This window comes from Kwoniella newhampshirensis, chromosome 9 (assembly GCF_039105145.1).
Source record: "Kwoniella newhampshirensis strain CBS 13917 chromosome 9, whole genome shotgun sequence".
NCBI lineage: Eukaryota > Fungi > Basidiomycota > Tremellomycetes > Tremellales > Cryptococcaceae > Kwoniella > Kwoniella newhampshirensis.
The window spans coordinates 1,034,752-1,048,611 of NC_089963.1; the positions used below are offsets into that span (position 1 = coordinate 1,034,752).

General features: G+C 51.7%; 5 protein-coding genes across 5 annotated transcripts; 3 read left to right on the top strand and 2 right to left on the bottom strand.

Annotated features, from left to right (window-relative positions):
* Positions 1-269: 269 nt before the first annotated feature.
* Positions 270-2,826, top strand: IAR55_005085 (uncharacterized protein; the record flags this gene model as incomplete). The annotated part of the gene is made up of 7 exons (XM_066948179.1): positions 270-276; positions 341-636; positions 709-1,172; positions 1,235-1,456; positions 1,511-1,838; positions 1,899-2,048; positions 2,107-2,826. The coding sequence occupies 7 exons, from the start codon at positions 270-272 to the stop codon at positions 2,824-2,826; spliced, it is 2,187 nt and encodes a 728-aa protein (XP_066801638.1).
* Positions 2,827-4,235: 1,409 nt separating this feature from the next.
* On the bottom strand, positions 4,236-8,675 carry IAR55_005086 (uncharacterized protein; the record flags this gene model as incomplete). Its single annotated transcript, XM_066948180.1, has 12 exons — positions 4,236-4,531; positions 4,595-4,677; positions 4,744-4,966; positions 5,055-5,151; positions 5,225-6,482; positions 6,555-7,072; positions 7,122-7,403; positions 7,455-7,570; positions 7,634-7,708; positions 7,772-7,966; positions 8,058-8,557; positions 8,647-8,675. The coding sequence occupies 12 exons, from the start codon at positions 8,673-8,675 to the stop codon at positions 4,236-4,238; spliced, it is 3,672 nt and encodes a 1,223-aa protein (XP_066801639.1).
* Positions 8,676-9,005: 330 nt separating this feature from the next.
* On the top strand, positions 9,006-9,858 carry IAR55_005087 (uncharacterized protein; the record flags this gene model as incomplete). The annotated part of the gene is made up of 4 exons (XM_066948181.1): positions 9,006-9,025; positions 9,083-9,232; positions 9,360-9,501; positions 9,799-9,858. 4 exons carry the CDS (start codon positions 9,006-9,008, stop codon positions 9,856-9,858), a joined length of 372 nt encoding a protein of 123 aa, XP_066801640.1.
* Positions 9,859-10,522: 664 nt separating this feature from the next.
* IAR55_005088 (histone H4) lies at positions 10,523-10,897 on the bottom strand (the record flags this gene model as incomplete). Its single annotated transcript, XM_066948182.1, has 2 exons — positions 10,523-10,751; positions 10,815-10,897. 2 exons carry the CDS (start codon positions 10,895-10,897, stop codon positions 10,523-10,525), a joined length of 312 nt encoding a protein of 103 aa, XP_066801641.1.
* Positions 10,898-11,730: 833 nt separating this feature from the next.
* Positions 11,731-13,647, top strand: IAR55_005089 (uncharacterized protein; the record flags this gene model as incomplete). The annotated part of the gene is made up of 4 exons (XM_066948183.1): positions 11,731-11,984; positions 12,105-13,007; positions 13,103-13,290; positions 13,364-13,647. 4 exons carry the CDS (start codon positions 11,731-11,733, stop codon positions 13,645-13,647), a joined length of 1,629 nt encoding a protein of 542 aa, XP_066801642.1.
* Between the last annotated feature and the right edge of the window lie 213 nt (positions 13,648-13,860).

Below are 13,860 nucleotides of genomic sequence, written 5' to 3' on the forward strand. Positions count from 1 at the left end.
ACGACCGTGTCTAGTATTCGTATGCTGGACCGAAATTTCAGGTGATAGCGACCAAGTCCATCGGCGGTCACCTCGCTCAAAACACCCACCCGTCAACTCCCGATCATGACATACACAACGGAGCCTGGCTTATCAAATCATTGTCACGAAAAACCCACATCATCGAGTTCTTGCGCACAAAGCCTCCACTTGAAAAGTTGGAACCCAGTTGTGATTATTTTGGTCAACAAATCTTGCTTGTCTGCATTCCAGCTCTATCAGTAGACATCATGCAAGGTGAGTGTGGCCAGCACAATTATTCAATGCTCTCAACGCACAGAGTCTGACCTTTCTCCTCCAGCTTCATCATCGAGATCCAAGCCACACATACCTTCTCCCGGCTCAGCATCCGGTTCAGATCCCGGATCTGGTTCAGAATCAGATTACTCGTCATCCGACGTCACGGAAGATGAAGATGGACAGGAACTCACTCCAGCTCTCGACGCTGCTATCTTGAGGACGCTCAGAAAGATCAAGAGCAAGGATCCGGGGGTTTATGGATCGGAAAATATCTTGCAGGAAGAATTGAAGAGGGCGCAAGAGAAAGCTCAGGAGAAGGGGTTGCAAGCGGGAACAGTGAAGAAGATAGCGGCGAAGGTGGGTATAGAACCTCGATTGGTATTTTTCCTGTCTCGATCTTGAAAGCTGATTGATCTTTCTCCTGATCAGCCATACTTGTTGGCCGACTATCACCGTAGCAAGCTTTTGTCAAGTGACAACGCAAACGACGAGGACGAAGAGCAACAGCCCGAACCACTACCATACGTCCAATCCCAACGACTGCTGCGAGAACAAGCTGTTTCGGCATTCAAAGCTTTGGCATCAGACGATGATGACAATGAAGAGGACGACTTTGTGCCCAAAAAGAGAGACAAGGACGAAGACGAGGCAGACCAAGATGAAGAGGAATACAGACAGTTTCTGTTGGAGATGGGAGGCGGCGAAGAAGAGGTCCGCAAAGTGTTAGGAATGGGTGACGCTCCAGTCACGAAGCATACGGCACCAGACAGTGACGCAGAGGAAGAGCAGGAAGAGGCAAGGGTGCTTTCAAAGGTTGAGAAAGAAGAGATGATCGCGAGAAAAGCAGAGAAGAAGGCTCGGAAGGCTAAGGCTGATGATGATTTCTTGATGAAGTGAGTTCACCTTCGTCTGACGTTAGGGATTCATGGGCCAGAAGCTGATATCTCCCTCGCAGCTACATATTAAACCGTGGATGGATCGACCGAACAGATGATCATGTCCCAACGTACGATGAAGTCGTCGGGGTGGACAAGGAAGAGGAAGCAGAGAAAGAAGCAGAGTCGAAGTTCAAAGCTTCGTCATCTAGTCATCCCTGGGGCTTACTCGAGGAAGAGGATGAGTTCGATGAGAAGGCAGAACAGTTTGAAACGGAGTATAACTTCCGATTCGAGGAACCGTGAGTTTCGTCCTCATATCGTTTCTGAGCGTAGCTCATTTGTTCATATCGTAGTGGTGCATCAACCATCGCTGCTCATCCTCGTGACATCCCTTCACTCGTTCGACGACCGGACGACGTGCGAAAGACCAAGCGTGCTCGACGTGCTGAGCGAAAGGCTGCTGAAAAGGCTGCACAGGAAGAAGAGCTCAAGAAGAAGAAGGGCTCCAAGAGACGAGAGATGGAGAAGAGAATGGCTAGTCTTAAATCTGATCTGGCAGCTGAGGGTGTCGAAGGTGAGGTGGATTGGGATCAACTGGAGAAGGTTCTGGACGGAGAATGGGATGAAGGAGAGTGGGAGAAAGTGGTGGGAGGCATGTTGAATAAGGTCGGAGAAGCAGATGTGAGTAGGAAATATACTGTTATGAAGTCGATCGAATGGTCTGCTGATCTTGAGTTACAGGATGAGGACGAAGATGGGAAACCAATCTGGAATGACGATCTCGGTGACGCTGAATACGACGACTTCGACCAGGAGGATGACGCAGAAGGCCACGAGATGGACGTGGACCAGTCGTACGATCAAATGGACGAGGATGGACCTATCAACATGGCAAGTGTGATCATCACGTATAGATGAAATACTAGCTAACCCCGTCCAAACCTTGCAGGATGCGGACTTTGTCGACGATGAGCCCTCGAAGAAGAAGCGAAAGCGAAGCAAGAAGGACAAACATCGTGCCCCTTCACCCGAGTTTGATATTGTTCCGGAGGAGGCCGAGCTTTCCGTAGCGGACAAAGCGAAGAAGGTGAAAGAAGCGATGGACGAATATCGAGCTCTCGACCATGAAGACATGATCGGTGACTTGCCTACCAAATTCAGGTATACAAAAGCGCTACCAACATCGTTCGGTCTTTCACCCGTCGAGATCCTCTTAGCGACAGACGAGGAACTGAACAAGGTTGTAGGAGTGAAGAGTATCGCGCCATATAGGAAAGGAGGGATAGGCATGGCCGGGATGGGTCTTGGGAAGAGAGTGAGAGAGCTGAAGGATGAGCTGAGCAAGAGAAGATGGGGCGAGGAGAACAGGTCTAGGGACCAAGGCGGAGAGTCGTCGGATAGGATGCGGGACAACGGGTATGCGGATGTGGGGGGGAACAAGAGAGCGGGCAAGAGAAAAGGAAGGAAAGAGAGACAGAGAGAAGCGAAAGCTGGTGGGGAAGATGGAGTGTCAGTCCAAGCCACGGGCGTAGAGCACGAAACCCCACAAGGGAAGAGGAAAGCGGAGGAGTTAGGAGGCATCGCTTCGGAGGCGGGAGGTGCAGATGGGGAGGGGAAGAAGAAGAGGAGGAAGAGGAAGAAGGGTGCAGAGAGCGAGATCCCAACATAGACTCGATGCACGCATGTGGTTTTCATACAAGCTGGCGGCACAGACGGTGAATGCAGGAAGATGAGGAAACAAAGAGGGAGAAGGATGCAGCGGCCAAGCGTTAAATACAGACCGGCTGCGTGCAATCGGTATCGCAATCCAAAGCAGGTGGGCTACAAGGTGGACCTTGGTAAGCCGGTGTTGACGAAGGTCGCAGGCTCTACGAAAGTGACGGTGTTCTCGCCATCACCCTGTGATCGATCCACATGACGGTTGACCATGTCAAGTAACTTATATTATCAAAGGACCTGCCGCTGAGTCTGATTCTGGGCAAATACCTTATCACCGCGCCCCATGGCTTTCCACGGTATCTCTTGCGATTGAGGTCTGTGGAACCCGGTAGGAGTTCAGATTGTTGATGATATCCGATGCGTTGATTCTCTTCACTCCCGTCCAAGTGCTCAAGTCTGCTGGCGTCTCTATACTGATCCAGTTTCGAAACGTTTCTTCAATTGAGTTGCTTTGTCCGCCCGGGTTGACGCTTGCGTTTGGAGCAGCAGGCAGGGCTCGGGCTCGGTCGACGGGGACCGGCTGGGGAGACTCCATGACAGCACTGCGAGCTTGGGTCGCATTCTGCGGGGGGGCTTGGGCTTGGGCTTCAGCAAGCTCTCGTTGTCGCTCCCGTCGAGATTTTTACACTCACCAGGGCAGACCTACCTCGTCATTTGGTTGTTGGTAACTTGGTCAACGAGGTTTCCCACCCTGTCATTTAGCAATCGTCATCAACACTTCTTCGATCTCTCTAACAGAACCAATACTTGTTTGACTTTTGCATCACCCAGGATGGACGTCCCAGTACTGCTTGGAAAATCATCCCAACGCTGCTCTGTATCCCGTCAGGTAGGTCAGGTTTGGCAAGACAGATTGCGCTTCCTGCAACCGCCCCATCACATGGTTTAGGTTCTTGAATCTGTCCGAAAAGATGCTTGGACCATGATCATAATGGGACCCACTCCAGACGTTCGTGTCGCCGCCGTCAGGTTTCAGACAGGGCTCCTCGTGCGGGGTCAGTGAGAGACGACATTCCATCCGTTTTGTCGTAGAACCGTCGAGAGACATAGCCGCTGGTTGACTTGTCTTTTTCTTTGCGTGTACTATGGAATCAGCCAATCAACATGCCATCAACTTCGCGGCACAAGCCCTTGACAAGACCACGCTGGATCCTTCTTCGGACTGATCGTTCTGTCTGCGAATCTTGATCGGTGAGTCGTGAGTCTATAGCATTCTGAGTCTATAGCATTCATGTGTCTGGACCATTTCCGTCCAGTCATGCAGTTATCTTCTCCGCCTCCTCGTCCGCTGTTCGACATTCTTCGGTGAAGATATGCCAGGGTAGCTGCCGGTCACATGCATGCAAGAAAGAAATCAAACTATGATACAACACTGTCGTCCACTGCGTCATTGACCGCAGAGATCACCCTCCTGCATCTACATCCACACCCTGTCGGACAAACTCCCCAACCTCCTCCTAAATGTACACCTTCTGCGGCTCCTGCTGCATCTCTACTATGAGAATCCGATTGTTCCGTAGTCGTCAGACTTGTCGCTGTCCCGAAACCAGATACGAAGCCAGAGACATAGCCAGAGGCATTACTCGGGTAGGTAGCGGTTGAAACCGGCGGAGCGATACCGGAAGGACTAGCATGCGGTACTAAAGGCGCTTGACCTGGGATCGAATTCCGAATCATCAAGTCAGGTCTATACAAAGGAGGAATGGACTGCTACTCACTGTGATACAGCCGCATGCAGTTCTGATGACCGCCGTGGTCACACTTCCTACACCCCATCCACAGCCCCTTGACTCGTTTTCGACTGTAGCAGAGGATTGTCAATCACCAACCACTCTGTCACTCGGAAGCGTGTACTGAGCCGACTCACCAGACGGCACAAGTCTTCGCACCCATGCGACATTTCTTACACCACCAGAAGACCTTGCCTTCGACACCGATATCTTCTAAGCTTCCCGTCGACCTGCCACATTGTTGACAATGTGAAGTGTGAGTCATGCCTTCGTCTTGTGCTGTTGTCTCGAGGGACGGTGTAAGAGCGTGCCGCCGGATGTATGCCGCGGCGATAGGTAGTCGGTGCCTTTCGAGCATATCTGAGGGCGGGCGTTAGGCCAGGAATTATAGATGTAAGAGACGCTGGTAAGACAGCGGTGAAGAGAATGCACACTAGGTCATACTCACCGACGTATGAATATACCAGCCGCTCGCACTGATCCTTGGGGAAGGTAGCAACGGCAGACCCGACCACATACACAGCAGTGGCAAGCTGCATATCTCCCTGAGAGGTCGAATCGCCGTCAGTGTCTCATCTTACACTTCCCCCTCGTATAACATGCGCAAGCCCCACTTACGTCGTCCACGCAGCTCTGCCACCAGATCATCAGACCTTCGACTCTTCTTTTCTTGTACTCGACCCAATCTTTTTTGTCAAACAGGCTTTCTCTCCCTTTCACGGGAGCTCGTACTGGAGCGCCGTCTATCCCAGGCGGTACCCCAACAGCTTGTTTCTCTGTCTCGTTACCTATCACCGGTGTGTTGGTCTGAGAGTGGTCCCTTGATCCTGGTTGTTTCTGGGACGAGTCACCATTATTGATAGATGTCAAGGGCAATGGTGAAGCTCGCGTGGACTGGTTGAGGACGGTGGACATGGGCGATGACCGATTGCTTGTCCGCGACGACGAGCCAGCGTATTCAGGTATGATCCCATAAGGGTCAGGAAAGTCTGAGGCCGCCAGGACCCTAGAAGCTGTCATCTTCGAGAGGCTACTCTTCTTGCTTGTTGCTGCGCTGATGGCACCGCCGGCACCACCGGTGCCTCCTACATTACCGCTGGTCGAAGGGCGTTCGGTGTTGCTGGGCTTAACTTCGGAGTTTCCCGGTGGACTGCCATCCGAGGAATCGGAAGAGCTGCCCCTTTCACGTGCGGTCCTGCCGGAGATCGTTTGTGGCGTTATGGTAGCTATTGACGGATGTCTGCCTTCGTTTGGCCTCTTGACCAAAACATCGACAGGAGCGAAAGCAAGGAATCGAGACCGAGGCGGAGTGGTGTCTTCTTCATCCGATTCCGAATCAGAATATGATCTGGCAGAATGAGATGACGAAGAGGTCGTCGACGACAAATCTTCGACAGCATCAGTGGACATGTCAAATAACGCCTGGTCAACTCGCTCTAGAGGTATAGGAGCTGGCGCACGATCGTAGCTTCCCCTCTTGGTTGTCTGATGAGAGACTGGCGATTCAGCTCCCGCGGTGGGGGACATGCCTAAGGGGGACGGCATCTGGGCTGTGGAAGGAAGCGGTTGACTGAAAACATCCTCGTTGAATCCATCTGTCGATGGCGCGAACTCCTCGATCAATACCTTCAATAAAGCCCATAATCGAGCGTCATCGTCTCTTCCACACCATTGGGCGATGTCTCTGTTCCATTGGCAAAGCTGCTCTGGTGCATCGCCTTCTAGCTTGTACCACTTGGCGAGGTACGCGAATTCCGCTTCATCGGTGTCAGGAAATGGGAGGACGCCTGTTGATTGTTGGGGCTCGTACGGTGGATCGGAGACGGAGCTCGGCTGTCGACCGACTTTGTCCCAGTGATTAGCGTATTCAGGCTTGCTGCAATTCACCATATCAGTACTTGCGATCCTCACTTGACTTCACGACATTCTCGTCAACCATAGGACTCACAGGTCGTCAAACGGAAGCTCTCCCGGTCTGAATCTGTCCAAAGCATACACAAGTTCTCCTCTCGGACTCCAGCTCACCACCTGCCTAGGGACTAATTCCAATGGTAGGGCTAAGCTGCTATTGGCGATCTTTCCTTTGATGTCCATTTGAGCAAATCCGCCACCCTGGAAACAAGCAACCAGGGATTTATCGCCATCTGCCCAAGCTATGTCGACGGCCATTCCATCCTGACTCTGTAGAGCATATTTGGCGATGTAATGCCTCCGAACATGCCATACTTCAAGATGAGCCTCTTCGTCCGTATGAGAGCAAGTCGGGTCCGAATCAGATTTGGCATTATTCGGGTTAGGGGAGGAAGGATCCATAGAGCCACTCGATGAGGGGGGTTGGGTGAGGGGAACGACCACCAATTCGGTCGGATGATTAGGGCGCCAAGCTATCCGCCGAACTGGGTGAGCTGTATGAAGAGTGTGCACCGGTGTAGGTGATTTATCCCATTGTCGACTCATATCCCAGATCTGATTTGTAGTCAGCGTTCGCTTTGACCCGACCAAGGCATTCTCTCACCTGCACGATCTTGTCTGCCCCCGCACTGGCCAGCCAGCTTCCTCCCGAACCCTCACGTTCATCGCCTTCTTTCCATTTTAGATCCATGACCGCTTTGCTCCCGTGTGCACCATATGCCTTTCCGATACTCTTCGTTGGCATTCGGAAATCGTATCGTCGGATGGAACCGTCTTCGAGACCCACAACGAATTGGGAAGCTTCATTAGGAGCAAAGCAAAGCGACGTGACCGGCGATGAGTGCTTGATCTGCTTTCTGTTTGATGGATCACGCTCTCTGAGGTCCTATAGTAATTGAAAATAAGCCAGGAAACAAGTGTTGGACAGGGCATTTACCCAGTACCGAACAGACCCCTCAGTGCCACCTGTGAGCGCCGAGTGTCCAAATGCAGGAACTCGACACAGTCTGATGCAGTTCATAGGTCGAAAGGTGCCGCTCGATATATCTTTGTCTGCAGTGCAAGGCTGAGTCAGGGACGTGGTCTCACTACCCCTAGAGCTGAAAGGACACTCACCGAGCTTCCCTCTTTCAACGTCAAATACCATAATATTCCCGCTCGGTGTGGCTGTCACGACTTTGTTCTCGAAAGCTATATCATACATTTGTCAAAATCCGAAGGAAAGATCTGCACTTTGAGAAGGCTAATACTCACTTCCTACACCCCAATCTAGATCGTTGACACCTTTGCCGACAGGCCATGAGCCCTTCCACAAATTGACGACCTCGGATATAGTGACCCCTCCTGACCCTCTTGCGATGGTCGTTCTGTCTCTTGAGGTGTCGTCTTGACTGAATACTGGTGTAGCGGATCCGCTCGCTGGATAGTGAATTTGGAATACACGAAGATCTACATGCGCAAGCAGTCAGTGATCTGATGGCTGTTAAGAGGATCTCGCTGAAGATAGATCATGCACGAGTTTAAACGGGTTGTCACTCACATTGACCTCCACCTACTGCATATTTCCCATCTGCTCCTTGCGCCATACCATTCAACCTAGTTGTTCCCGTGGCGGAATTCATCCTCCATCCTCTCCTTGACGAACTACTGGCTGCAGCCATCAAGTTCACTCTCACACCTTTGTCTCTCTCCCTGCTCCCACTCCTCACTCTGGGAGTAGGTACCTGACTCCCACTCCGACCTGTCCCATCGTCCGTCAGATGTCTCAAGAAGCCTGGTCGACCCTGTCTTGTCAGGCTTGACAAGAGACGAGATTCCGAGAAGCCCGATCCTCCTGCTCCTTCAGCAGGTGAAGGATGATAGATTGATCGCGGATCATCATATACTATGTTTTGCGTGATGATTCGACGATCAATGTTGGTCGTGTGCCGTGGAGGTATTTGTGACGAGGAAGAGAATGACGGTTCGAGTGGGGAAGAGACTCGAGAAGAGTCCCGAGCATGGACCGAAGATGCATCGGATCCAGAGCTTGGGATAGCGCTGAAGGACACCAGGAGGAAATCGAGGTCAGCCGGTGGAGGTGAATTGACGTAAGTCAATCATCTGAAATGGAATACGGTGACACGTACGAGGAGAAAGCGTTCGTGAGACGGTTCATGGTATCCGCACAGGGCATCGTATCATCCTCGTCACGATCAGTCGCTTCCAGCTGACCACAGCTGTAGGCTTTGTTGATCTTGAAATGACAGATACAAATTGTTACAACGACAACTGAGCAACAACAAGTGGAACTGGGAGAGGGGGAGATGGTGCCCCGGGATAAACTATCGAAAAGTGCTCTGCGAGAAAAATCACCGACTTAAGGCTGGCTCCGTCGAGCTGACCTCGTTGCTTGCTCTGACTGGTCCGTCCATATCCATCTTTACTCAAGGCCATAACAACAAGTCCAATTCTCTCCCCTCCAGAAGCACCATACGGGACATTCACAATGTCACACGGTTTCAAGCAGTGAGTCTGGGATCCAGCTGCACAGAGGATGCAGAGCTGATCGCCCCGGTCTCCCAGGGATATGCCCCCGTCAGGGGGATACGAGACGATTCGATACAAGCGTAATCTTCCCCTTCGTGGTCCTTCAGGAGCCATGATCTTCGGCGGTGTAGCTGCAATCTGCGCTTTTGGTTTCTGGAGACTGGGTGCCGCCAACGTGGAGAAGAGGTGAGTGAGACTACATCATGACGGCGTGAACCTGGGAGCCAGCAGAAGCGGATCACAGCTATCTCCTTGAAACATGCGCAGTTTAAGAGTTGGGCTGATGCTGGATTGCAATGACACGAATGTATAGAGAGCTCAAGCGGGAAAAGGCCTGGTCAAGAATCTACCTCGTCCCCCTGATCCTTGCCGAACAGGACAGAGACGCGTACAGACGTTCACAGGCTGCTTTGGCGAGAGAGAAGGAGATTATGAGCGATTACCCTGGATGGGAGGTGAGCTTATGTTTCTATCCACATTCTCGGATCATTTGGATCGTGCAGCATTGCCGGGAAGCTTGAGATATCCGTGGAAAAAGGTGTAGCATGGAGATACACAGGTCCTTCGGGAACTTTGCTTGATGGACGAGGGAATGGCGAACACCGTACCTTGACATCCGTCGCTGGGGTCAGCTGCTTCCGTTGCTGTCTCTCCCCGAGTGCTTTCTCTTATGCGGCATGTCACCTCATGCTATCACTCCGGATTCAACCCCATATTGCCTGTTACATGCTGATCTAAATATTTTTGTCCAGGTCGGCAAGAGCTCTTACAACTCCTCACGATATACACCCAGCACCATTGTTGTGCTCTAAGCGTTGGAATTGGGGAGATGGACCAGTTTGGAAAGATCCGGAGATCAGAGATGTATCAGCATTGCATTATTCATTGGACAGGCACGATTTTGTTCTCGAAGGAACACGTCCTGGAGGGTGGACATGAGAGCAGCAGGTCTGAAACGCGGAGTCAAATCCGCGGAGGACCTGTGGTCCACCGTCGAGGTGACGGATCCTGATAGGTCCTGGAGGACACATGCTGTCGCCGAAGACTGACCGTCAAAACTCGCGTCTCCATCAGCTTCGGTCATTGGGCGTGTGCCGCACACTCTTATGTGATCAATGTGATCAACATATGCCCGGTGAAGCCACATGACAGCGTCGCTAAATCACGTGCGCGATGTAGAGGAAGACCTCAACAAGTGAGCAGGTAGAACCACAAGCATTTCATGGGCATTTGAGCCAGTCAGGATAGCCATGGGAAGGTGTGATCACGATCAGATCGGATCGACATGCTGCGTCGAGTGCAAAAGTCACGATCATTCCAAGTCATGGTGAAAGAAATGCATCGCCAAATGCGGCGGGAATAAAAGAAGATAAAACAAGCGAATACGAAAAGACATCCCCAAATCCCCAGGCAGCCAATTCTTCCTTCCTTCCCTTCCTTCCTGGTCTGTTTGTTCGACGAGAAACAAAACTCGGTTTAAGCGCCGAAACCGTACAAGGTTCGACCCTGTCTCTTGAGGGCGTAGACAACATCGAGAGAGGTGACAGTCTTTCTCTTGGCGTGCTCGGTGTAGGTGACCGAGTCTCGGATGACGTTCTCGAGGAAGATCTTGAGGACACCTCGAGTCTCCTCGTAGATGAGACCGGAGATTCGCTTGACACCGCCTCGTCGAGCTAATCTTCGGATGGCGGGCTTGGTAATACCCCTGCGAGCAGAATCGAGTCAGTGATACGGTTCTTCATCTCGAGTAAGAAAAGAATGGACGCACTGGATGTTGTCTCGAAGCACCTTCCTGTGTCGCTTGGCACCACCCTTGCCCAAACCTTTACCGCCTTTTCCTCGTCCAGACATTGTGATGTAGTTGTGTTGTTGGGGGTGTGGGTAGGGTGAGAGAGGGCAAATAGGGTTGTTTGATCTGGTCTGGTTTGCTTGGTTGAGGGAGAAGAAGAAGAGGTGAAGAGCGTGAGATGTCACCTCTTATATATGTTGCAATCTGAATCTCTTCCCAGTGATGACGCCGTATCTCCGTCCCCTGCTTGATGTTTGTTGATTTGACCCTAGAGATGACTTGTGATAAACACTGTCGGGGAGATCACGGCGTTTCGGGTTTATAAGCGGGTCGGTCGACAGCTCGGTCACGTGATATGATTCCAGTGAGTGGTGCATCCCCCCGCATTTCGCTTCTCAATCGACAGGGAGTGTCTGTGTGCCGACAACCGATGCGTCGTCATTGAGTGCGAAAGCAGGCGAGCGGAGAGAGACATACATGAAGCAACAATGGCAAGACGTGGATCCGAAACTGGTGCGGTAGCTGGGGAGTGCGGGCGTGACGCGTCGTACAGTTCTCTATCAGCGGTGATCCTGCAAAGGTCCAAGGATAATTCATGGTGATTCACGTTTATATCCGTCCGCACATTCACGTTCAAAGACCATGGGCTCGGTCGAAGAGACACGACGTTAGTGTCCAATGGAACAGTTGCGATGGTGGGGATGCTATGCCCCATTGGTGTAGACAGCTAGGTGATCTGTAAAAGAGGGACGTCAATGACAAGGGTGTCTATCTATCCTCCACAGTGCCACAATGCAGACTGGCTTTTCCCTTTGACCCATCTTCGGTCGTTACTCAACTCCTTTGATCTTCTGACATGCACCACGATCTCGACGTCGAAATGAGCCCATGATCCATGCCGGTCCCTCCTCCCCAGACAGCCCGTCCACCGCCTCTACCACCTCGCAAGACGACTCAGACGGTGCCTCTCAGACAACCATCGCTGAACACCGGGACCGCCTCCACCGTTCCTGCTCCTCCCCTGGTTCGAAGTAGATCGCCTGTCCATCTGCCTCTGTATAGACGGTTGTTGTTCCCCCTCGACGATGTTGAGAAGATCCCGAAACTTGTGATAGGAGATGGCGATGAGGTCGATCTGATCAACGAGCGGTCAGTGACCTCGACTTATACCCCTTCGACATAATCCCCATATATGCCGTATGGATCGTATCAATACCTGTTCGATGGCTACTCAATTGACGTCGTGCTGATCTCATGACCCTCATTCAGCCTTCACAACCTCATCGCTCTAGCTCTCCGCTCATACATCCTGTCATGGTACGCTCGATTCACACGAGATCGTTCCCTCCTGCCCTCCATATACAGCACGATCATCCGACCGACTCTCTCACCCATCCTCACCGAGATATACACTAGCCCCGATCGGATATGTGACTTCCTCCTCCTGGATCTACCTACCATCCTGACTTTGCACATCCGGACATATTGGGAAGCGAGAGCTGCAGTCGGAGTCGGCTTGGTGGGGGATATAGGGGATGGTTATCATGCGAGATTACCACTTCTTTGCGTATCTCGATCCACTGGTCTGTCCGATGAAGGAAGTGAAGTAGGGATTGTTGTTGGAGGTGGACGATACACTTTATCACCACTGTATCTCTCTACGCTATCATCAACGATACTCCATCAGAACAAAGAGCCAGATGTCCAGAGACTCATGGCACGTGAAGTCCTTGCGAGATCGATATTCGCCGGTGTAGCGAAGAGAATGTACGAGCCATGGTTCTGGTATTCGCTCTTCCTCAAATTCGCGGGAGAACCGGGCGATCCTTCGTCAAGAGGCACTCAACGGCGACATGGCGAGTCCAAGGACGAAGGAGGAGCAAGAGGGAAGAAGATCGATCAGATCGTTTGGGACCATGTCGCTTCCATCTTGAGCGTGCTTTGGGGGATCTGGAGAATGGCCATTTCGGTCATGGCACTTTATGCGGCCTCTCCCGCTCCTTCCGAATTCAGGACGAAACACGCGAGATGTATGGATTCGATCTTGGGTGTAGGTAGAGAGACGACAGGAGTGGACGGAAGAGCCGGATTGAGTGCGAAGACGTGGAGAGCGAGGCTAGCTTGGAGTGTGATCGAGATCCTTGTGACACTGATTGGACCTGTATTGGATCGGTATGTGACACCTTCGTATGAGCCCGGTCGGCCTCTTGACAACGGAATCTTCCCCGTCTGTGCCTCACCACGAATGCTGACGTGCCCGTTCACAGACTCATCCCCCATCTCTTTCACGTGCATGTGCTCACACCTCGCACATCGCTCCGCCTCATCGATACCGTTGAGAAGCTCCTCTTTCCACTCGACGGCTATCCTGGACCATCACCTATCGATCCGACACCTGATGAAGCTGCAGACCTGAAAGCAAAGGCGGAGAAGAGACTAGGCGAGATCATACCCGGTGAGTTGCGCGTTCACCATGATAAAAAAGCAATCAGACGCAACTGCTGGACGCTGATATGACCTATCTTCAGGGCCGGTCCGAATCATATTTTGCCCTACACCAACAGACGTTGTCAGGATCTTGGAACCCATCTCTGATCCAAGTTGTAATGCCCACTTGATCGGTATGGTCTTGGATTGCCTGATAGCTACCATGATTCCAGATCTCGCCATCGGCAATACCGTCCTATCTTCGGATGCGACGAACGGCACTGATGCCGAAAAGGTGATCTTCCCTGGGACGGAGAGTCCGACTGAGGTGGTGTCGGACCATGATCTGGAGGAGGATCTGGCCGAGGCTTTGGGAGATGGTTGAAACCCAAATGATCGTGTTGTCGACGACGATATCATGTGTTAATAGGTGATGTTGTATAAGCGTGGTCATGGGTATATCATCGGTGTACTATATATATCTAATATGTATGTATTCTTGTTTGTATGATGAGTCTTCGGTCTCATCGATAGTATCCTTGGGGCCCTTCAAACCTAAGATCGTCCTTCCTCAGTACTCCTTCTTACGGTCAGAAAA